Source organism: Paroedura picta, chromosome 16 (genome assembly GCF_049243985.1).
Source record: "Paroedura picta isolate Pp20150507F chromosome 16, Ppicta_v3.0, whole genome shotgun sequence".
NCBI classification, from domain to species: Eukaryota; Metazoa; Chordata; class Lepidosauria; order Squamata; family Gekkonidae; genus Paroedura; species Paroedura picta.
In genome coordinates, this window is record NC_135384.1 from 18,429,441 (window position 1) to 18,454,954 (window position 25,514).

A 25,514-nucleotide genomic window follows, 5' to 3' on the forward strand; every position below is an offset into this window, starting at 1 on the left:
CCAGCTAGATGGGTCTCTCCGTTGCAATGAATATTCGTTGCAACGTGTGTGTGTGTTTTTTAAAACCTGTGCTTAAAGGGAAAGGGGCTTTTCGGGAGCGTGATAACAACTGCCCATTGGCTGTTCCATTTGATTGACGGCCAGGGGCGGGAACAAGCACAGAAAAAAATCGCTTCCTTTCTAGCGATTCCTGCGAGACCAGAAACCTGTGGGGAACGAATGAAACGCTACTGGATTCCACTATAAATGGAGGTATGCGGAACGCCGAGATTCCACTATTTAAAATAGCGTTTCCACTTTGTGAAACCAATTGGCAACATTGGTCCTTGTGCAGAATGGCCCCAGGAATTCTCCCATTTCGAGAGAGAGGTTGATTATCTCTCGGAGGGGGGCCCCTTATTCTTATATCTGGCGTTTTTTATTAGCCATGATGATGGGCAGGGGTCTAGTGGGCATGTGGTTGGTCTTGCTGCTGTAAGTATCCTGTCCACTTCAGTCAGCATGAGTTGTTTAAAGTTACTCAGTGTTCTCTCCAAAGACAGCCTCCAGGTCACTTCCTGTTTCTGAGGTTGGAGGGAGGTCATGGTGGAGTGCTGAGATTTCGTCTGCAAAATGACTCGCAGAAGCCTCACAGCTGATATCCAATTGGCTATTGTTTTGTTGCCCTTCCTCCAGTTCAGTGAGAGATCAAACTATCTTTTCCCTCTTAATAAAACAGTAAGGGGTGTTGGGGTCCGTGATGAGAAAGGGCAACAATTGGTCCCATGGCCCTGGACTGACAAGTGGAGGGGGCCCAATTGGAAGGCGCGAAGCGCCTTCCGATTGGCCCCTCACCAGGACAGACCAAAATTCCAGCCAGCCAGGGGCAATCTGGAGAAATGGCTGCCAGTCTGCCCCTGACCACCAAAGGGAGAGGAGGTCAGTAGGGCTGCTGAGGGCTTGAGAACAGAGGCTTGGACAGGCTGTGCCAGACCTTTTCGCCCCAAGGCTGTCCTAACAAACTGTAAATGGCCTCAGAACCCTGATAGAGCTGGCCGGAGGCTGCAGAGTACTCCCCCTCCCCCTCCCTTCCAGCCTGCTGCGAAGGAGCCTCTAACAGCCCCTGACTGAGGGGAGGGAGGCGTTTCCAAGAGCAACGAAGGGGAGTCTGTGGGCCTTCCTCTTGAGGGGGGAGACTATCCCCTTCTGCCAAACAGTTGGCTGATAGGGAGGCCACAGAAAAGCCCCTTTTCACTTAAAATACTGCTCTGGCCAGGGGTTAGACACAGCCAAGCCATGTGTCTTTCTTCTTTGCAACTCTCTGCAGGTTTGAGGCCATTGCACAGCGTTATTCTGCAGATGAAACTGGTTTTTTATCTCCTGTTTCATCTACACAACAACCCTGTGGAGTAGGCCTCAACATTCAACCCCATGCCCTTACAAACTGGACAACTCCTCCCCTTCTTCTTCCCACTGCCAAGCTCTAGCGCCCGTTGTATTCTTGGATACAACGGGCTTTGCCCCTAATCCTAAATAACTGCTCTGGGCGTGAGTTAGCAGGCGTGATGGTAGTTGAGTAAAAGTTGCGTTTCACTGACTTCACCACCACCTCATAGGCTCTCATCTACATTTTATAAATGTAGGCTTTGTTGTGAGTCTTCCTCCAAACTCACTCTAGTCAGCTCAGTTCCCATTTCTTATTGTGGAGCTCCTTGTTATACCAAGGGGCCTACCTGACACAGAGGTGGTCAGGGAGCTATCTCATCAATGGTGGTCAGCATTCTGTTGTACCAGTTGCTGACCAGTATTTAGAGACGTGCCAGGAGGCATTGGATTTTGCAGAGCCTTCAGCAATCCAATTGGATCCATAAGTCTCCGTGGGCAAGCTTAAATCCGCTCACCGCCTAACTGAGGAAAGAGTGGTCGCCTTAGCCAGGCCTTCAGTGCCTGCCTGATGGGTAGGGCCAACAACAAATTGTGAGACCCCTAGCGTTGCCATGGCTGACACCAGATCCAACACATTTCTAGAGGACGGTAGCTCAGCGTAGATGTTAGTGTTCAGGTTGCCACTACCTCCAGCAGGGCAAATGGAGGTGCATTGGGCGTGTGATACACCAGTCAGGTGGCCACGCTCTTGATTGCTCCCCACCCAAGGTCAACACATTCACTACTTGTAGTTGATGGCATCAGAAGAACCCTGAAGGAGAAATCCTCTTTAATTAGGATTGCCACCCCTCTTCCCCAATGTCAGAGGCTGATAGAGGGCAGAGAGCCCAGCAGGGGCTAGCTCTTCAAAGGTAGGTGTTTTGTCCTCCCTGACCCAAGTTTCCGTCACGCATGCCAGGTCCATTCTGTGTGGGTTTTTGTTCATTGCTGGAAGTGTATTGAACAATATATTTGTTCTACACAGTTGCTGTAGGTTCTTTTTAAACATGTATGTTGCAGCTCATGATGCCCACCATATTCTTAACCCTAAACTGTTAATTCTGTAATCTTTCAAACTCATCTGAGGAATCTGATATGTGTTTAAAGTGAAAGAAGATATCCTTGGATAATTTGCCTTGCTTGCTTGAATAGGCTATATCAACAGGTTTTCAGGCTGTGGAAGTTGAAATAGGTTATTATGATGGACTTTCAGAAGTAGGAAGAATTAGTAGAGATACCTGAGTTTCTTCTATAGTTATCCACAAAGCATGGACTCTCTTGGAGGCAACAACTTGGCTACAAAAGTTGGCACTTTATATTGTGTTGCTCTTTTCAGGTGACATATGTGATATACAATTTTCACTTGCTCTCAGTGGAACTGTTGGTTGATAACAATGGTGCCTGTTGCCAGATAGGAATCTGTTTCTTCCTTAGGGCAGTGAGCAGGAGGAAATTGCTTTTCAGATAACTCATTTAGTTCTGGGGTTCCAGGTCTCTCCTGCACCCTCACATCAGCAGATGAAAAACATCATTCCCTTTGACTATGCATCTGGAAATTGAGACTATTCCTACATCAATCTTGTATGAGGAAGAGCTGCCTTTTGAGACCAGATGGGTAGCCTAAGTTGGCTTGGAAGTAAAGAAGGGAGACCTTCATTGGTGCATCCAGATTATATTTCTTTGCTTAAGGCTACATAAAGCAACTTCCTGTCTGGCAAGAGGCCTCTTGCTGCAGCTGGGTAGCAGGTTGCAAATATTTCCTTTTAAGGTTCAAGCTTGCATCAGTATAACACGTTTTTTTAGTAAATTGTGTAAGCTATTAATGCTTGTTTCTTAAAAACAAGCAAGTTATCAGTAGTAGCTTAGGATTTTCCCCCTGAAACTTTCATTAAACAGTGTTTTGGGTTACCACAATAGAAAGGCCTTTGAGCATATTTCTAATCAGGCATTGGTATTATCCCACATAGAATGCCAACCTTATTCACAATACCATTTCTAGACCAAATTAACATCAGGTAGGAAGTAGTTGTTCATTAAAAGCAGTTTTGCATTTATCACCTCTTCTTTATTTCCTACTAGTTCTGGCATAAAGCATGTTTCCACTGCGAGGTCTGCAAGATGACTCTTAACATGAAAAATTACAAGGGCTATGAGAAGAAGCCATACTGCAATGCGTAAGTTGCTTATAATGTTACTATCTTTTTTCTTCATAGCACTAAAGGTAAAAAAATATAATTAAAATGGATTGTGTAGCTCAGTAAACATGGCTTGTTGGACTTCCTTACCAGAAGAAAGATGAGCAAGTTGACTGAGATACTATCTGTACTTCAAAGCAATCTTGGTCTTCTAAAGACTTATCATTCATGTGGGCAGTATTTCAGCAGTAGTGTATATATAGTTAATGGCACTGATGTTTTTGGTGATAGAATGCTTGCAGTTTAAACACAAATGGTCAGAGTGAGAAACAGTAAGGCCTTTTCCCATTTTGGTGAGAGAAAACCTTTTATATTTATTTTATGAAATGAGTGAAAAACATTTCTTAGGTGAGGATTTACTAATTCAAAGTGTATCCTATGAAGACTGTAAGGTAAAATAATCTATAAGATTAACGTCTGTACCATAGAAATATGCTATATATTTTCCAGGGTATATTAATTTAAATGAAACTAATTTTTTCCACAGTCGGTGGTAATATTTAGGTGTTAATTGTTTTAGTTAGACATGTTAAATGTGCATCTATGTAGGCTGCTAATCCTGTTTATTCACTTCATTTATACTCTGACACTCTTTCCATTGGGAAAGCAAAGCAGTTTACATCATTCTCCTATCCTTTATCTTGTTTTCATAACAACCCTTTAGGGCAGTGGTCCCCAACCTGCGGGCCGTGGCCCGGTGCCGGGACGCAAAGGCCATGGCGCCGGGCCGCGGCTCCCTCTCCCCACCCCCCACCCCCGCAGTAAAAAACTTCCCAGGCCGCAACCTTGTGGCCCGGGAAGCTTCTTACTGCGGAAGGGCGGGGAGAGGGAATCAGGGCCGGCCGCGCCCATGCGGGCGCGACCCGATGCGTGGGCGCGGCCCGTGGGTGCGGCCGATGCGTGGGCGTGGCCTGCGCGGGCCGCGGGCCGCGCCCCGATGCCCTGCTGGTCCCCAACCTCAGAAAGGTTGGGGACCACTGCTTTAGGGTAGTGGTCCCCAACCTGGTCCCGGTCCGTGGATCAGTCGGTACTGGGCCGCGGCTCCTCCTCGTCCTCCTCCCTGGCTGCTGCCTCAGGGGCTGCCCTGCCACTCTGCCGCCGGCTCACCTTTGGTGCTCTCCAGCAGTTGCCATGGCTGGGGCTCCCCCTCGACGTGACACTCCGCAGCTGCTGCTGGCAGCGCCCCCCAGCGGGCGGCGGGAAGTCATGGGTGCCGGTAGGAAAGCAAGTGGAGCAGGGGCTCAGGCAGTGGTGACGTCCCTCGGCAAAAGACTACACCACCCAGGCCTCAGTAAAATTGTCAAGCGTTGACTGGTCCCTAGAGATAAAAAGGTTGGGGACCACTGCTTTAGGGTAAGTTATGTTGAGAGTGTGAGTGGCCCAAGATCACTCAGCAAATTTCTGTGGCAGATTGGAGATTTGAACCTGGGCCATCCAAATTCTAGTCTGACACTCCTAATAACTATACCGTGCTTGTTCTCTTCAGTTTAAATCTGTCTCTAAATAGACTGCTAATCCTACTGTATAACTGTATAAGACTGTGTGTTTAATCAATTTTCAGCTTGCTTTTCAGACAGAAAAAAACCTTTGACTTGTGATAGCATAGATTGCAGCAGCCTGCAACTCTCTGTCTTGCAGTTTTGCATACAGGATGTTCAAATGCCATAAAGAACAAAGTTGTATTTTTATTATGTTGACAGCAAAATAAGTTTAACGTGGATTAGTATTTTATATCTTTAAACTTTTCTTAAAATTTCTGTGTGCATGTGGGTGAAAAGATCCTGATCTTCCTCTGGAACCCAGGAGCACATTTTGGTGGGTGTTTCCCACCACCCTTTGAGGGATGAAATTTCAACTTCCTGTCTCCCTTTGTGGATGGCACTCGCTTCCAGTCTTCTTCCTGCCCCGAGAAGGAGAGCAGCTAGATAGGATTATCTCTTGGGCCAGAACTCTTCCTTCTTATTCTTTAAATTACTTAGGTCTTACCTCTCAACTTCCTTGCCCTTCTCTCCCTTTTCTTTGCTTTTCTGCTGCTTCAGTGGACAAAAACAAGGCTGTTTTAAAATAAAGAGCCTTGATTACAGCAGCAGAGACAGAATCAGGCTATTCTTGGTTTTGGAGTGGTGGCCATTTTGGGCAACTAAACTCAATCAATCAATTTATAGCTTGCCACTTCCACACAGTGGCGGTTAATGATCCAGATAAAATCCCTTGACAAACTCTTCAGATAGCCCATTTACCCATCCATGGCAGTGACAGTAATGCTCCCCCAGCTCCACAGGCTTCAGACTATTGCCTCAGGGCATACAGGAGGAAGCCTGATGACCTGGCTTCACGGAGAGGCCCAGATCTAAGTTACCCTGGCCTCAACCAAGGACCTGGTGGAGGGCTCCGTTTTATAGTCCCTGGGGAACTATTAAAGCTCCGTCAGTGTCCTCAGCTCTCCTGGGACTTTGCTTTGGAGGACTTCATTATCAAGTCAAGGCCCTACCATTCAGCTTGTTCTCCGTCCCTCGAATGTTCACAAAAATGTTAGTGAACATAGTGGTCCTATTGTTCCAGGAGGAGATACGTATTCACCTTTTTCTGGGCAACCACCTGGCCCGGGTCTCCTACAGGGATCTAGCAATTTGGCACACACAGGCAGTTATATACAAACTTCACCAATTTGGCTACCTTATAAATTTGGAGAAGAACTCCTTGGTGATAACTCAACTGCTTGAACACCTAGGAGTTGTCATGGACACTTTTCAGTTGGTGTTTTTCCTTTCTCAGACAAAAGTGGAGAAGACCATCAGGATGGTCACAGTGGTAATATGCACCAACTGGAGGTAGATCGTGCAACTTTCAAGTCTACAAGGCCTACTGGGTGAATTCCAAAGCTGTTCAGTAGTGTTGATTCCACTCCCATCCACTACAGTCACTGCTGAGATCACATCAGTGGAAAATATCCTGAAAGATTGACATCCCAGTCAAGTTGATCTCTTTAGGTCAAGGCAAGTCTTTGATGGTGGATGGTCCGGCTCAACCTTCTAAAACGCAAACTGTTTCTCATTCATTTAGTCTAGCAAATTTTGACAGATGCAAGTCTCTCATAGAATCATATATAATAGAATAATAGAGTTGGAAGGGATCTCCTGGGTCACCAGTCTATGCACTATGTCCTGCACTATGCACTATGTCCTGCACTATGCACCAGTCCTGCACTATGCAGGACGCTCATAACCCTATTGCTCATCCACTGTAACCTGTCATCCCCTTGAACTTTCACAGAATCAGCCTCTCTGTCAGATGACTATCGAACCTGTTTAAAAGTTTCCAAAGATGGAGAACCCACCACCTCCCAAAGAAGCCTGTTCCACTGAGAAACCTCTCTAACTGCCAGGAACTTCTTCCAGATGTTGACACAGAATTTCTTTTGAATTAATTTCATCTCATTGGTTCTGGCCCTACAGGGCAAGAGAGAACAACTCTGCTCTATCCTCTACATCAGCTGTCCCCAACCTCCCGTCCGGGGACTGGATCAGTCGGTACCGGGCTGCGGCTCCTCCTTGTCCTTCTCCCCGGCTGCTGCCTCGGGGGCTGCCCTGCCGCTCTGCCGCCGGCTCACCTTTGGTGTTCTCCGGTGGCCGCCAAGGCTGGGGCTCCCCCTCAGTGTGGCACTGCACAGACTACCCCAACCGTGCCTCAGTAAAATTTTCAAGCATTGATTGGTCCCCAGTGATAAAAAGGTTGGGAACCACTGCTCTACATGGCAGCCTTTTAAAAATGAAGATGGTTATCAGATCCCCTCTCAGTCGTCTCCTCTCCAGGCTAAACAGACCAAGCTCCCCCAAACTTTCCTCATACATCTTGGTCTCTAAACCCCTCACCATCTTTGTTGCCCTCCTCTGGACATGATCCAATATGTCTATATCCCTCTTAAATTGTGGAGCCCAAAACTGAACTCAGTACTCCCAAGTGACGCCAAACCAAAGCAAAGTGGTACCATCACCTCCCATGATCTGGACACGATACTCCATTTGATACAGCCCCAAATCCCATTTGACTTTTTAGCCACCGAGTTTACATTGTTGACTCATGTTCAATGTATGGTCTACTGAAACTCCTAGATTCTTTTCACACATGCTACTGCCAAGACAAGTTTCCCACATCCTATATTGGTATATTTGGTTTTTCCTACCTAAGTGCAGAACTTTACATTTGCCCCTATTGAACTTCATTTTATTAAGTTTAGCCCACTTATCATAGAATCATAGAATCATAGAGTTGGAAGGGGCCATACAGGCCATCTAGTCCAACTCCCTGCTCAACGCAGGATCAGCCCTAAGCACCCTAAAGCATCCAAGAAAGGTGTGTATCCAACCTTTGCTTGAAGACTGCCAGTGAGGGGGAGCTCACCACCTCCTTAGGCAGCCTATTCCACTGCTGAACTACTCTGACTGAAAATTCTTTTCTTGATATCTAGCCTATATCGTTGTACTTGAAGTTTAAACCCATTACTGCGTGTCCTCTCCTCTGCAGCCAACAGAAACAGCATCCTGCCCTCCTCCAAGTGACAACCCTTCAAATACTGTCCCCTCTCAACCTCCTTTTCTCCCGGCTGAACATTCCAAAGTCCCTCAACCTATCTTCATAAGGCTTGGTCCCTTGGCCCCAGATCATCTTCGTCGCTCTCCTCTGTACCTTTTCAATTTTATCTACGTCCTTCTTGAAGTGAGGCCTCCAGAATTGCACACAGTACTCCAGGTGTGGTCTGACCAGTGCCGTATACAATGGGACTATGACATCTTGTGATTTTGATGTGATGCCCCTGTTGATACGGCCCAAAATGGCATTTGCCTTTTTTACCGCTGCATCACACTGCCTGCTCATGTTTCGTTTACAATCCACAAGTACTCCAAGGTCTCGTTCACACACAGTGTTACCTAGAAGCGTATCCCCCATCCAGTCGGTATGATTTCATTTTTCTGACCCAGATGCAGAACTTTACACTTATCTTTATTAAATTGCATCTTGTTCTCATTTGCCCATTTTTCCATTGTGTTCAGATCTCGTTGAACTCTTTCTCTATCTTTCGGAGTATTTGCCAGTCCTCCCAATTTGGTGTCATCTGCAAACTTGATGAGTAGTCCCTCCACCCCCTCATCTAGATCATTAATAAATATGTTAAAAAGTACCGGGCCGAGCACCGAACCCTGAGGTACCCCGCTACTCACCTCTCTCCAGTCTGATGAAACACCATTGACAACAACTCTTTGAGTGCGGTTCTCTAACCAATTCCCTATCCACCTAACGATCTGAAAATCCAGATTGCGGTCCTTCAACTTATCCGTCAGAACATCATGGGGAACCTTGTCAAAAGCTTTGCTAAAATCCAAGTAAAAGACATCAACCGAATTTCCCCGATCCAGCAAACCTGTTACTTAGTCAAAAAAGGAAACCAGGTTCTCCAGCCTATCAAGATCATTCTGTATTCTGATTCTATCTTCAGTTGGGTTTGCTACCCCTCTCAGTTTAGTATCATATGCAAATTTAATAAGTATCCCCTCTAAACCCTCATCTGAAATTTATATATATCATAGAATCATAGAATCATAGAATCATAGAGTTGGAAGGGGCCATACAGGCCATCTAGTCCAACCCCCTGCTCAACGCAGGATCAGCCCTAAGCATCCTAAAGCATACAAGAAAAGTGCGTATCCAACCTTTGCTTGAAGATTTCCAGTGAGGGGGCGCTCACCACCTCCTTAGGCAGCCTATTCCACTACTGAACTACTCTGACTGTGAAAAACTTTTTCCTGATATCTAGCCTATATCGTTGTACTTGAAGTTTAAACCCATTACTGCGTGTCCTTTCCTCTGCAGCCAGCAGAAACAGCATCCTGCCCTCCTCCAAGTGACAACCTTTCAAATACTTAAAGAGGGCTATCATGTCCCCTCTCAACCTCCTTTTCTCCAGGCTGAACATTCCCAAGTCCCTCAACCTATCTTCATAGGGCTTGGTCCCTTGGCCCCAGATCATCTTCGTCGCTCTCCTCTGTACCCTTTCAATTTTATCGATGTCCTTCTTGAAGTGAGGCCTCCAGAACTGCACACAGTACTCCAGGTGTGGTCTGACCAGTGCCGTATACAATGGGACTATGACATCTTGTGATTTTGATGTGATGCCTCTGTTGATACAGCCCAAAATGGCATTTGCCTTTTTTACCGCTGCATCACACTGCCTGCTCATGTTTAGTTTACAATCCACAAGTACCCCAAGGTCTCGTTCACACACAGTGCTACCTAGAAGCGTATCCCCCATCCAGTAGGCATGCTTTTCATTTTTCTGACCCAGATGCAGAACTTTACACTTATCTTTATTAAATTGCATCTTGTTCTCATTTGCCCATTTTTCCATTGTGTTCAGATCTCATTGAACTCTGTCTCTATCTTCCGGAGTATTTGCCAGTCCTCCCAATTTGGTGTCATCTGCAAACTTGATGAGTAGTCCCTCCACCCCCTCATCTAGATCATTAATAAATATGTTAAAAAATACCGGGCCGAGCACCAAACCCTGAGGTACCCAGCTACTCACCTCTCTCCAGTCTGATGAAACACCATTGACAACAACTTTTTGAGTGCGGTTCTCTAACCAATTCCCTATCCACCTAACGATCTGAAAATCCAGATTGCAGTCCTTCAACTTATCCATCAGAACATCATGGGGAACCTTGTCAAAAGCTTTACTAAAATCCAAGTAAATGACATCAACCAAATTTCCCCGATCCAGCAAACCTGTTACTTGGTCAAAAAAGGAAACTAGGTTGGTCTGGCAGGACATGTTGGAGACAAATCCATGCTGACTTCCTTGGATCACCAAATTGTCCTCCAGATGTTTGCAGATCGCTCTCTTTAATATCTGCTCCATTATCTTCCCCACAACAGAGGTCAGACTCACTGGTCTGTAGTTTCCCGGGTCATCCTTCCTCCCTTTTTTGAAGATCGGAATAACGTTTGCTCTTTTCCAGTCCTCCGGGACATCTCCAGTCCTTAAAGAGGTTCCGAAGATGATGGACATGGGCTGTGCAAGTTCTCTGGAAAGTTCTTTGAGTACTCTCGGTTGCATTTCATCTGGACCAGGGGATTTGAACTCATCCAGTGCAGCTAAATGCCTCTCGACAACCTCTCTATCCATGTTAACCTGCCACCCAGACACTATCCTTTGGCTACAGCCATCTCTAGACGTGCCTAAACACTTTGACCTGTGGGAAAAAACAGATGTAAAATAGGCACTAAGCCTTTCTGCTTTCTCTGCATCTTTCGTTAGAGTTTGTCCATCCGCACCCAACAGCGGGCCTATTGCCTCCTTTACTTTACGTTTGCTCCTCACATAACTGAAAAATCTTTTCTTGTTACAGTGGGCTTCCCTGGCCAATCTTAGCTCACTCTCAGCTTTGGCCTTTCTGATGATTGATCTACAGTGCCTAGTAACCTGTAGATACTCTTCTTTAGAGCTCTGTCCTTCCCTCCATTTCCTGAACATTTTCCTTTTCTTTCTTAGTTCCTCTTGAAGTTCTCTGTTCATCCAAATAGGCTTCTTAGAGCTCCTGCAGTGTTTTCGTATTTCTGGAATAGTCATTGATTGAGCATGCAATAGCTCTTGTTTGAGTAGCGCCCACCCTTCACATGCTCCCTTCCCTTCCAGCATTCTCGTCCATGGTATGATACTCATCATGTCTCTGAGTTTATTAAAGTTTGCCCTACGAAAATCCAACATCCGCGTCTGGCTACAAGCTTCCTTGGCTCCCCATCTCAAAAGGAATTCTATGAGGATATGGTCACTTCCCCCTAGGGTCCCCACCTCCTTCACCTCATCCATCAACTCTTGCCTGTTGGTCAGTATTAAGTCCAGTATGGCTGAACCTCTTGTGGGTTCATCTACCATTTGATAAATGAAATTGTCAGCCAGGCAGGTCAGAAACTTGCATGACATATATGTTGAATAACCCAGGGCCCAGGACAGATCCCTGGGGAACTCCACTTTCACTCTTCTCCAAGAGAATGCTGAACCATTATTTGTATTGCTTTTAGTATTACGTACATGGCATGTTTAAGCAGAAATTACTTCTGATATATGTAATGTATGTATGGAATGAGCGAACGTCATTAAACATTAACATTGCTAGGCTTATATACATCTTAAACATGTGCGTGTTTCAGAATTTGAGGGAAATATAGGTAGTTAGTAGCAAAAAATGTTAGCTTACAATATGACCATCCGCAAGAAGATACACTCTAATATTCACTCTGTTTTATAATTATTAAACATGGTTCATGATATATTAGCAAGGAAATGTAACATAAGTTCCCCAATTCCTAATTGTGTTGCTTTTTGTATTAGATACTTAAGGAGAAATAACTTCTGATATACCAGTGGTCCTCAACCCCCGGTCCGGGGACCAGTCCCGGTCCGTGGATCAGTCGGTACCAGGCCGCACCTCCTCGTCCTCCTCCCTAGCTGCTGCAATGCCACTCTGCCGACGGCTCAACATTGGTGCTCTCCAGCGGTCGCCATGGCTGGGGCTCGCCCTCGGCATGGCACTGCACAGCTGCTGCTGGGAACACCCCCCAGTGGGTGGCGGGAAGTAGGGGAGCTGGCGGGAAAGCAAGTGGAGCAGGGGCTCAGGTGGCGGCGGCGACGCCCCTTGCCAAAAGACTACCACCCCCCCCGGGCCTCAGTAAAATTGTCAAGCTTTGACCGGTCCCTGGTGATAAAAAGGTTGGGGACCACTGTGATATACAACCATATGAAATGTACAAAAGGAATGAACTACCATAATTGGGCTACATTGCTAGTCTTATATACATCCTAAGTATGTGTTTCGGAATTTGATCGAACTTTAGTTAGGAGACATACCTGATAGTACCAAAAAATGTTAGCTTAAAATAAGAGCATCCACAAGAAGGTAGATTTTGATATTGACTCAGGGTATAATTATTAAGCATGGTTTATGAAATATTAGTAAGGAGATGTAACATGAATCCCCCAACTCCAATGGATGTATTGTTTTTTTTGTCTTTGATACTTTAGTTAGTTAGCAGACATACAACTGATAGTACCAAAAAATGTTAGCTTACAATGACAGCATCCACAAGAAGCATATGTAACATGAACTTACCTTAGTTTTATTGCTTTTTGTATTACGTAAGAGGCATATTTAAGCAGAAATGACTTCTGTTCATCTTCGTGGGTTCTGTGCAGTCCCACATGGGTTCTGCGGAATCGCAGGCCTGCTTCGGAGATATAACCAGCCAACATAAAGCTCAAAAAGACTCCCAAGAGTGCCAGCCCCTCCCCTCACAGAGTGACTTTTCCCGCCCAAAGTCACATGATGTGGAAGGAGCTAGCACTCTTCCTTCAGTCCTTTTTTTACCGCTGGTGGAGAACGACGCTAGCCAACTAGCTCTTGATAAATCACCTCAGGTGAGATATTTGGATTGAAGTAGACAAAAGATATTTTCTGAGAGAAAAAATGGCACTGTTTAAGAAGTGTGATCAGTGTGTTTCCAAAATGGCACAATCTGATAACCACACTTCATGCCTGCTCTGCTTGGGAGAGGGGCATTCGGTGAATAGCCGTCCTGTAAGAAGCTGACACCCAAGACCTGAGATGAACGGGCCAGGCGCTTAAAGGCAGCGCTTTGGGAGAAATCTTTGATGCCCCCACAATATTTGAGGCCTTCTCTTTCGGTTGAAGGGGTTTCTGAGGTTGAAGGCCTGATTTCTAATCCAACTAAGAAGAAGAAGAAGAAGAGGGCAGTTCCACCCTCTAGGGGTCGATCCCCTGTATCTTCTAAGGCTTCGAAGAAGGCCAGAAGGCAAATCTCTCCCTCCCTGCCGAGATCGGATGTGGGGTTGAGAGGACGGTCTCAAGGCCGGGAAACCATCTCTTTATCGGCGGCGGAGCATACCGCTGTATCGCCGATAGCCGGCCCACCATCAGCAGAGGCGTCGACTCGCGCTTGAGAGCCTTCGGCGTCGAGAGGTCCATCTTCGACAGCGGGGGATCTTCCACTTTCGGCTGGGACTCGCGGAGACTCCTCAGTACCTCGACGTCGACGTTCGCTGCCTAGGTTGAGATTGCGCAGCCCACCATCGTCTTCGGAGGAGGACGTCCCATCCAGACATGCTCGTCGTCGACGGATCTCGTCATCACTTTCGTCAGAGGAGCTGTGGGTGCCCATGATGTTTCCAGCTTCCTGGTGCCGATGAAGCAATAGGCCTTCGACGTCGACGGTGCGGGTGGCGGCTCCGGAGTCGTATCAACGACAAAGGACTTCGACGTCGAGAGCACCATCGACGTCAAGAGGGCCAGGCTCCGACGACGAATCTCTTCGACGTCAAGCTCATATTAGAGACAATGACTCTGAGTATGATGATGTTGAAAATGTAACTCTTTCTCCCCCTGAAGAGGTTGAGGTTACCACAGGGTGTTCTCCATCAGATGAGAACAAGCCATACTCAGAGCAACTTATACATATGACTAATGCCCTGAAACTTCCTTACAGGGTCAATACTGAAAAATCAGAAGACCCACTGATGGAATTTCTATATTCCCTGGATTTGGGCCCTGTAGCACTTCCATTAATCAGGGGGGTGTCTGAGGTGCTTGAGCGCACATGGCAGACACCCACCTGCTCCCTCAACATTACGTAAAATTGACCATTGGTACAGGGTGCAGGAGGAAGGGTGTGCTTATCTTTATAAGCATCCTATGTCATCCTCCGTGTTTTCAGCTATACTCCCGGGAAAAGGGAAAGTGGAACAACATTCTGCACCCCTTGATAGGGATGGCTTTGGTAGAAAGTTGTATTCATCTTCGGCCATGGGCATCAGGGTTGCCAACCTACAAACCATGATGAGCCGATATCAGGCTATGTTTTGGGAGAAGTTGGAGCCTTTATTGGCATCCATCTCTGAGGAACACAGACCTTTTATACAGGCCTTGCTTACAGAAGGGAAAGATTTAGCCAAGCAACAGGTTAAATCCTCCAGACATAATGTGGATTGTTTGGGTAGGATTATGTCGACACCAGTCGTTATGCGCAGATATTCGTGGCTGAAATCGTCCTCCTTATCAGGGGAGATCCATTCGGCCTTGGAAGATCTGCCGTTTGATGGTGCAGAGCTATTTAGTCCACAGGCAGATGAAGTCCTGGAAAAGATGCGAAAGTATCGCCTCCAGGCAAAATCTTTAGGGATTGCTGGTTCCACAACTACTCAATCCCGCCCTAGACAGTGGAACCGTCCCTTTTATCGTTCACAACCTTTTCATTCTCGTTTCTTTGATAATAGGCCACAAGATTTTCCCCCAGCCTCGAGGTTTCAACAGCAATCTCGTAGAAGGGGTGGAGGAAGAAACTGCCAATCAGCCCCTGATAGAGACACTCAGAGCCGTCAGACACAGTCACAATGACTGTCCAAATTTAGTTGCCCTGTGGGCTTGTTGTCTATGAAAATTGGTGGTTGTCCATAACACACAATACATGGATACTGTCTTTAATAAAAACGGGTTATTATCTGGAGTTTTTGGATACCCCTAAGTTTAATGTTCCTTTTACTGAATGGGATGTTCAGGATCCTGAAATTCTAACTGAGATTATGGAGCTTTTAAATAAAAGGACTATTAAATGTCTGGGGACTACACCATCTACCCCAGGTTTTTACTCTAGGTATTTCCTAGTAGACAAAAAAGATGGGGGTAAAAGACCTATTTTGGATTTGAGAAATTTAAATAAGTTTATTTCGGTGCACCGTTTTTGAATGCTTTCTTTGTATGAACTCCTTCCTCTCCTAAAAGGGGATTTATGGTTTGCAAAGGTGGATCTGAAAGATGCTTATTTTCATATTTCCATTAATGCATCTTGTACAAAATTTTTAAGGTTTTATGCTGCAGGATTGCACTATGAATACACAGTGCTCCCATTCGGCCTTGCCTCCGCTCCGAGTGTGTTCACAAAGGTCACAAACGTGATCGTTGCTCATCTTCGAACACGGGGGATATTACTTTACCCGTGTCTTGATGATTGGTTACTGGTTGGCCATTCTCCAGAGGAAGTTATGACCGTTGTTTCATATGCAGTGGATCTTTTGACCTCCTTAGGTTTTAACATTAATTTGGCCAAGTCACATTTGACACCTACACGGTCCTTGGATTTTATTGGGGCCCTGTTGGACGGAGTTAGACAAATGGCATTTTTGCCATCTGACAGAATGTGCCGGATTTCTTCTTTGGCAAGAAACACCAGAAAAAGTAGACACCATTCAGTACTTAGGATTCAGACCCTTCTGGGGCACATGGCTTCTACTGCTGCTGTTTCCCCAGACGCTAGATTACATATGAGACCCCTCCAGTTGTGGTTTCTGCCTGTATGCAAACCTCACACTGTTAGCAAGTGGAAACAATTTTCAGTCCCACAATCAGTTCTCCGCTCTCTTGGGTGGTGGACGAGGCCCGCGAACTTCACAAGAGGTGTCCTATTAGGCACTTGTAAAGAAGAAATCATCTTGTATACTGATGCATCTCTGTTAGGTTGGGGTGCACACTGTGGGACACATTCCGTTGCTGGTAGATGGGGAAACGGTGAACGATTTCTGCATATTAATCACCTAGAACTACGGGCTATAAGGTATGCTCTCTCTTCCTTCGCAGATGTTCTTGGAGGAAAGCGGGTACTGGTCACTTCCGACAACATAGCAGCAGTCTATTATATTCGGAAGCAAGGAGGCACAAAGTCCGCAGCCTTATGCCAAGAGGCAATCAGAATTTGGAACTGGGCATTAGGCAACAACACATTGTTAACAGCGGTACACATAGCAGGAAAAAAAACATATGGGCAGACGCTCTGAGCAGGGACGTGAACACAGTACGGGAATGGTCCATCACTGCCCACTACCTTACCTCAGTGTTTTGGACATGGGGGAAGCCCATGATAGATCTGTTTGCTACAGCTGTAAACACCAAGTGCCCTCAATTTTGCACAAGAGGCGGCGTGGATCCAGACTCGCTCGGAGACGCCTTACTACTCTCTTGGGAGAACTCCCAAGGGGACCGGTACTGGTCCGTGGATCATTCAGTACTGGGCCGCGGCTCCTCCTCGTCTTCTTCCCTGGCTGGGTGGCTGCCCTGCCACTCTGCTCCCGGGTAACCTTTGGTGCTCTCCAGCAGCAGCCATAGCTGGGGCTCTCCCTTGGCGTGGCACTGCGCAGCTGCTGCTGGCAGCGCCCCCCAGCGGGCAGTGGGAAGTCTGGGGCACCAGCAAGAAAGCAAGTGGAGCAGGGGCTCAGGCGTGGCGACGTCCCTTGACAAAAAGCTACCCCCCGAGATCTCAGTAAAACTGTCAAGTGTTGACCGGTCCCCAGTGATAAAATGGTTGGGGACCACTGCCTTATAGTACCAAAAAATAATTTAGGTAGATTCTGATATTGACTCAGTTAATATTAAATATGGTTCATGATATATTAGTAAGGAGATGTGACTTGAATTCTCTAACTCCCTTGTTGTTTTGCTGTTTGTATTAGATACAAAGATGCCCACAATAAAACAGAACCCTCCAACCCTTAAAACAACAACAGTGGCAGCAATCTACCATATTTGCCGGCATATAAGACGACTGGGCGTATAAGACGACCCCCCAACATTTCCACTCTAAATATAGAGTTTTTTACATTACATTACAGTACTGAAGTGCACCCGGCGTATAGGACGACCCCCCCCCACTTGGAGGCATGTTTTTCAGGGGGGAAAAGTAGTCTTATACCCCAGCAAATACTGTAATACCCCATCCCCCACCAACTACTCAAACTCAGAAGTGCCCTGCCATATCCTGTGCCTTGGGTGGGGATAAGTGTGGAGATAGCATGATGTTACAGCTATGGTGAAGAGAGCCCACAGCTCTTAATCACTCTGGCCTCAACCAAATACCTGGTGGAAGAGCTCTGTCTTGTAGGCCCTGTAGAGCTGAAAAGGTTCCTGCAGGGCCCTCGGCTGTTCCAGGAGCTTATTCAGGAGACGACTCACGCTGACCAAAGTGGACAAGCTGCTGAAGACAGCAAAGCCAACCACTTGCTCTCTAGATCCATGTCCCCCATGGCTACTAAAAACTTCCAACACAAGAGTAGTAGCCCACCTCCAGGAGATAGTCAACTTTTCCCTTTCAACAGGAAAATTCCCAGAGGGACTAAAAGAGGCAGTGGTTTGCCCGCTACTCAAAAAACCTTCTCTGACTCCACAACAGCCATCCAACTATCACCCCAATTCGCTCTTAGTGTTTCTGGGGAAAATGCTTGGAAAAGCAGTCATGGACCAACTGTCAGCATACTTGGAAGACGATTTGGTCCTAGACCCAGCTCAGTCTGGTTTCCGGTGTAGCCATGGGGTAGAGACAGTGCTAGTCGCCCTGATGTCACCAGCTGGACTGGGCCGGGTCTGCACTGCTGATATTATTAGATCTCTTACAAGCATTCGACACTAGATCATGAGCTTTTAGCCTGTGTCAGGATCAGAGGGACTGCCCTTTAATGCTGATTTTTTTTTCCAGAATCGCGGACAGAGGGTAGCATTAGGAGAGAGCTCATCAAGCCATCACCAACTGGCTTGCAGAGTCCCCCAGGGTACAATTCTCTCTCCAACTCTATTTAACATCTTTATGTGCCCTCTTGCCCAATTGGTGTGGAGGTCTGAGCTGGGTTACCACCAATATGCTGATGACATCCAGCTCTTCCTCCTGATTTATGGCTGCTCTGACTCTCCCCCATAAACATTAGGCAGCTACCTGAAAGCAGTGACGGGGTGGCTCAAGCAGTTGTCTGAAGCTCAACCCTTCAAAGGCGGAGGTCCTGTGGCTGGGCAGGAAAGGTCCAAGTGAGGAAGCACACCTACCCAATCTGGATGGAGTACAGCTAACAGTGGCCCATTCCACCAGGAACCTGGGAGTGATACTTGATGCCTCCCTCTCAATGGAGGCTCATAACACGATGGTAGCACGGCTGGTATTTCACCACCTTCGCCAAGCCAAACTACTAGTGCCCTACTTGGCCCTGGAATGCCTAGCCACAGTGATCCATGTGATGGTCACCTCTAGACTAGACTTCTGTAACTCGCTCTACGCTAACTTGCCCTTATCCTTGATCTTGAAACAGTAATTGGTCCAGAACACTGCTGCCAGGGTCCTCACAGCAACACCTCAGAGGTCCCACATCCAGCCCATCCTCCAGCAGCTGCGCTGGCTCCCAGTTGAATTCCAGATCAGGCTTAAGGTTTTGGTCATCACCTTTAAGGCCATACGCGGTCTGGGCCCAGTATACCTGAGGGATCATCTCTCTGCCTACACCCCTTAAAGAGCCTTGCGCTTTACTACCTCCAACCTCCTGGTGGTCCCTGGTCCCAAGGAAGCCTGCTTGACCTCAAACAGGGCCAGAGCTTCCTCCATTCTGGTCCCCACCTGGTGGAACAAGCTCCCAGAGGAGATCGGGGCCCTGACAAAACCTGAAATGCAGGGCCTGGAAAAAGGAACTCCTCCACCAGGCATTTGGTTGAGGTCAACCTAAACCATCGCTTCCAATTGGCCCCCAAGCCTCCCCTCCTCCTATTGCGACTGCTACGAATCTGCCCAATGCACTGGGTCTCAGTAACGCGGTCTGTACCTTGCTTACCTGTGGGACCGCTGGGTTGCTTATGCCTCCCGCAGGGCTTTTCACTCTGCGGGTGTGAACTTACTGGTAGTCCCGGGCCCTCAGGAAGCTTGCCTGGCTTTGACCCGGGCCAGGGCCTTTTTGGTCCTGGCCCTAACCTGCTGGAATGAGCTCCCGGAAGAGCTTAGTGCCCTGCCGGAGTTGTCAACTTTCCAGATGGGAGCTCTTCTGCCAGGCATATGGTTGAGGCCTGGGCGGATTCCTGACATTCTATCAGGGATCCCCCCCATCTCCATCTCCATCGGTTCCCACTCTCGTCAATAGGATGGCAAGACTGTGGCCTGGCTGGTTGAGGGGATAAATTGATTCATTAGTGCCGCCGTCTTTTAGTTTAATAATTTTAATAATGTAATTGCGGTATTTAAAGGGTTTTATTGAATCTTTACTTTTGTATTGTATAAACCGCCGTGAACCCAAACGGGAACGCCGGTATATGAACTCAAGTAATAAATCAAAAAAATAATAAGTCCGGTATATAAACTCAAGTAATAAATTAAAAAAAATAAAATAATAAGTCCTCTGACTGGCTTGGTGGTCTATAGCAGACACTCACAATAATACCACTTTCATTTCCTATTCCTTTATATTCACCCAAATACACTCAGCTGCACTTTCATGCTCAGCTACCTGTATTCAAAAGTATAAAGATTCTTAACATATATTGCTACTCCTCCCCCCTTCTTTTCTTCTCTATCCCTTTTGAATAGATTGTACCCCTCGATTCTAGTATTCCAATTGTGAGTATTATCCCACCAAATTTCTGTGATTAGGCATAGCCCCCTTCCTCTCTTAGGACTACTAGTTCCTCCTGCTTGCTTCCCATACTCTGTGCATTAGTGTAGAGACATCGTAATCCATCTTTTGTGTGCCTCATGGTTTTGTTTTTTGAACTTCCTTGTATGCTAGTAGTTCCCAGATTATGTAACATTCCCTGTAGATTTACAATCTTCTCATCTTCAGTTCTTGCCATCACACCAAGTTCTGAATTTACATCTCGCTCCCCCTTTGTGTTTAATTTAAAGCCCTCTTCACCAGGTGTGCAAGGGTTCTCCCAAAAATACTTTTTCCATCCCTTGTGAGGTGCCTGATTGTTGTTTCGAGAGGTCTGCTACCTACCTCGTACACGCATCAAGGATGTTACAGAACAATTGGACAGTCTCATCAAACTCACAAATTATCACCCCTTCCTTCTCATCCATGTAGGAACAAATAATACTGCCCAGCACAGCATTTCTCCTTAGTCTTCTCTTGTGAGTGCTCAATGTGGAAAAAACATAACACAACAAGGGAGATGGGAATGGTGCCCTAGGATAACTGTTGGGGCAGTCCACAAACACCTAGTTTCTTTAAATGTAACAAAGTATTCTTGAGCCAGATGAATTGCATCCAAGAGAACTAAATAAACTTGCAGATGTAATCTCTGAACCTCTGTCCATTCTTTTTGACACTTCTTGGAGAACAGGTTATGCCAGATGATAGGAGGCGGGCAAATGTCCCCATCTTTCAAGAAAGGGAAAAAACAGGATCCAGGTAACTATCAACCTGCCAACTTGACATGTGTAACTGGCAGAAATTTGGAATAAATAATCAAACAGTCAGTCCTTGAGCAGCTGGAACAGAGCTGTGATTTCTAAGACTTGGCACGGGTTTCGCAAGACGAAATCATAGACCAACCTTATCTCTTTTTTTGAGAAAGTGACTACTTTGCTGGATCAGGGGAATGCTGTGGACATAGTTTATCTGTATTTCAGTAAAGCGTTTGATAAGGTTCCACATGATATTCTTGTTGACAAGTTGGTAAAATGTGGTATGGTAAAATGCACTCTTCTCATCTTGCCATCACATTCTGTCAGGAGGGTCAATAAGAGATCCTACTCAAAGGGTACTTGTTAATGGTTCAGCATCCTCCTGGAGAAGAGTGACAAGTGGAGTTCCCCAGGGATCTGTCCTGGGGCCTGTGTTCAACATATTTATAAATGATTTGGATGAGGGTTTACAGGGGATAATTAAATTTGCAGATTATACTAAACTGGGAGGGGTTGCAAACAAATGATAGCAGCAGACAAGCAGATTAGCGGGCCATGCAGAAAGAGTTCAGGAGCCGCATGCAACCTGCGGCCCTCAGACTGGGTATCTTTGCAGTAAGACCTGAGAATCATAATGCTAGCCAACCAAAGGTTCTAGAATCATAGAGTTGGATTCTAGACCAACACCCTGCACTATGCAGGACACTCACAGCCCTATCAGCTCCGAAATAATAAGGCTCCTGGCATAGATAACAACCCAGTGGAACTTCTCAGATCCATTCCACCAGCAGCAATCACAGCATTATGCCAAAAAGTCTGGGAAACTGGCACATGGCCAATAGGCCGTTTTCATCCCATTATTAAAGAAAGGTGATGCTCGCATCTGCTCAAACCATCGCCATATAGCCCTGATGTCCCATGCAAGTAAAATCTAATTGAAGATCATCCAGAACCGTCTCAAATCAGTCATTGATGCTCAGCTACCAGATGTCAAGGCTGGTTTTCAACATGGTCGTGGCACCCGAGACCACATTGCAAAGAGCAAGCCCCCACAAAGACTAGGATACAAGTCACAGGCCCCCACAGGTAAGGGTTCTAGGAATTCTCCCCACAGACCCCACAAAGTCCAAGAAACACTTAACAGGCCCCCACTGGTGAGAGTTCTGGGTCTGCTTCCAAGGGTACAAACGAGTACTGGTAATTGGAGATTCCCTGCTGAGAGGCATAGAGGCCAAAGAATGTAGATCAGACATGTTAGAATCCCTAGTCTTTGACCGCTCCTTGCGGAGCGGATAAAATAAAGCAGTAAGGGTTCCATCGGCGGGCGCGCAGCTCGCAATTGGTCCCTTGCCGCCGGACGGATGAATCGGGAAGCGCAAAGCGGCTCCCAATCCGCCCTCCTCCGCGTTCCCACGCAGCCGGCCGACCGCCGCCATTACCTTCCAGCCTTACGAGAGCGCAGGTCGCCGCCGCCGCCGCCAACACAGCGCCCCCCGGCCCAGCCAGCCAGCAGCGGCCGGCGGAAAAGCTTTGGCAATGCTGGCGGCAGCGACGCGCCCCGCCACGGGGTGCCAGCCGACCAGCTCCAGCAACGCCGGCCGCGGCAGCTCCCGCCTGCTGCGCACATGCAGGATGCCCCGCTGCCACCCACAACACGTCGCCCCCTGGGCCATCCGGCCACCTGCAGCCCACGGAGCAAGCTTTGGGGCCCCCCGGCGGAGGCGCTGCACTCCAACACGGGGCGCCAGGTCCAACAGTGCCGCACACAGCTGCTCCCGCCTGCCGCCCAAGCGCCGGCTGCCCACGGGACATTCCCCGAACGCCCATCCAGCCACCGGCGGCTGAAGCTCCGGATGCCAGCGCCAGTCGCCTCACCCCATCCACTTCCTCCTGCCCTCGAGCTCGCCCACCGCTCGCACCAAGACAGCAGGTAGGCCGTGAGGTGCTGCCCCTACAGGACGACCCTGCACTTGCCACGCCATGCCACAGAGCCCCGCCGCTCTCATGGTCCGCTCCGCTAGCGCCTGCTGCATTTTGCCTGCAGCGGGCTTATTTTCTAGTATTAGGCACTTCCTGGGTCATCTAGTTCAACCCCCTGCACTATGCAGGACCTGCACAACTCTATCGCTCATCCACTGTAACCTGCCACCCCCTTGAGCCGTCACAGAATCAGCCTCTCCATCAGATGGCTAGCCAGCCTCTGCTTAAAAATTTCCAAAGACTGAGAACCCACCACCTCCTGAGGAAGCCTGTTCCTTGCCATCCCCTGTAGATTTGCACTCTTCTCATCTTGCCATCACACCAAGTTAAGAGTTTACGTCTCGCTCCCCCTTTGGATATAGTTTAAAGCCCTCTTCACTAGGTTTGCAAGGGTTCTCCCAAAAATAATTTTTCCATCCCTTGTGAGGTGCACACCATCTTCCTGATAGTAGCCCTTCATATTGACATCTTAGATCATGATCCAGAAATCCAAACCTTTCCTGACGACACCAGTGACATCGTCAGCCATTTACTTGCATGATTTTTCTCTCTCTTCCTAAGCCATGGCCACTTACAGGAAGGACTGATGAAATGTCGAATCACATGTTAAAGTACTGGACCTTTTGCAGGTGGAAATTCAGAACAGATTCACTATTTGGCATAAGCTTGAAAGGAAATAAGAATGTTTCAGAATTCATTTGGAGTAGCACCAGAAGATGCAAGTAACTCTTTTCAGATGGAACTAATTGATTTGCAAGTCAATTACCATCTCAGAGATGTTCCCTTTCTAAGCCAGGATCCAGGCTTTCTTCTTTCATAGAAGAAAAATGCAGGAAACAAAACAATTCATAGCCTTTTAAATACTTGAAGATGGCTGCCATATCGAGGATGGAGCAGAGTTTTTTGTGTTTGATATCTTTGCATTTGATATTCCTTTTCTGTCTTCTTGACTAATTGGTAGCAATATAAATACTTCAAAACTAACTTGTTAATCTATATCCAGGATTTTCTTTTCTTTTTTGGGAGGGGGAGGGGAACATATCTGTTTCACCATGACAGTATACCAATTTTCAAAGGTTTTTCGTTATTAAAGACTTTATTTCTGGGGAGAAAGGAGGCATGTATATCAACTATTTAGTTGATTTCTAGACTGCCACACCTAGCCAGGTAGCTTGTGGTGGCTGACATCATTTGTTTAAAATACAAAACAGTAATACAATAAAACAGTGGTGCCCAACCTGCGGGCCGCTGCCCGGTGCCGGGCCGCAGCTCCCTCTCCCCGCCCCCCCACGCAGTAAAAAACTTCCCAGGCCGCAAGCTTGTCTAACATTTTGCCCTTCTACTTTTCTGCGGCTTATAAGATAGCATCAGCATTTAAGTATGGAGTAATTAAATCTGTGTGAAATCAGATATATTGGATACAGAAGTATTTAACACCAAAGATAACCAACAGAGTCTTAAGGTGGAATATACAGATCCTGACACCGTATTCGCATTCTACTCAGTCTCATTGTTTCAGATCTCTCCTCTATTGAAGAAGAAGAAGAAGAAGAAGAAGAGTTGGTTCTTATATGCCGCTTTTCCCTACCCGAAGGAGGCTCAAAGCGGCTTACAGTCGCCTTCCCATTCCTCTCCCCACAACAGACACCCTGTGGGGTGGGTGGGGCTGAGAGAGCGCTGATATCACTGCTGGGTCAGAACAGTTTTATCAGTGCCGTGGCGAGCCGAAGGTCACCCAGCTGGCTGCATGTGGGGGAGCGCAGAATCGAACCTGGCATGCCAGATTAGAAGTCCGCACTCCTAACCACTACACCAAACTGGCTCTCTTTACTTTTCTTTACAGCATGAATGGCTACTGGAATAAAAAAAAAATTAGTGCCGAAGATAATATGAAAAGTGGTCTTGCTATGAATGCAGGAGAGGAGGAAGAGCTATGGAAATACAAAATATTAGGCAGGCATGCCTGAGACATGCCTAGACATGCAGGAGAAGGTTAGGGCGAGCATGGATTGTGTGAATTCCTGTTGAAACAGGAGTATCAGTTTTGGTGAGCTTATTGCATTGCAGTTCATTTGTTTACTACAATCTTCCATACAGTTTTTCAAATTGCATTCTATGGAGTTACAGCAATTACCTTTTTGTGGGGTGCTACAGTTTTAAATGCTTTCTTGTTTTCCTCTGCACCAAAACCCCCGAGGCCACTGCTGGGATCCCCCTTCTTGAAAATGAGCACTGGATATGGTTGCCATGGCAAACTAAGGAGCCAGCTCTCCGCTGTAGCAACATAAAATTCATGAACTGTGACTGAGCCAGAAATATGCCAGTATGTCTACCCATAGTGTTACGTATATTTTGGAGCTATGAAAGACTTGAAGGGAAAATAGCCACCTCCTTCCACAAAAATCTGTTTCCATTAGCACTGTGTGTATGTATATCCCTAGGCAAGTATATGTTCTAATTAAAGTAATGCTGCTGCAAGTTCCTTGAGCCTCCCCCTCCCCCCTAGATTGTTTTGGAGACATCAGAAACCGATATTCTGGGTCGTGTGCTTTTATTCCCTTTCTAGGGCTTCATTAAAACCTAAGAACCAAGAGGTTCTTACTGCCCCACCCATACCTCACTGTATACCCTAGCAACTCTTTTTAATGTAGTTGCTGGCAGCCTGTGCTC

General features: G+C 46.9%; 1 protein-coding gene across 1 annotated transcript in view; it reads left to right on the forward strand.

Moving 5' to 3' along the window:
- The window catches only part of LASP1 (LIM and SH3 protein 1), a 104,510-nt gene that overhangs the window by 16,161 nt on the left and 62,835 nt on the right, over window positions 1-25,514 (forward strand). The window contains exon 2 of the mRNA XM_077315935.1: window positions 3,484-3,578. Coding sequence (XP_077172050.1) covers window positions 3,484-3,578 — 95 coding nt within the window. The remainder of the gene's footprint in view (window positions 1-3,483; window positions 3,579-25,514) is intronic.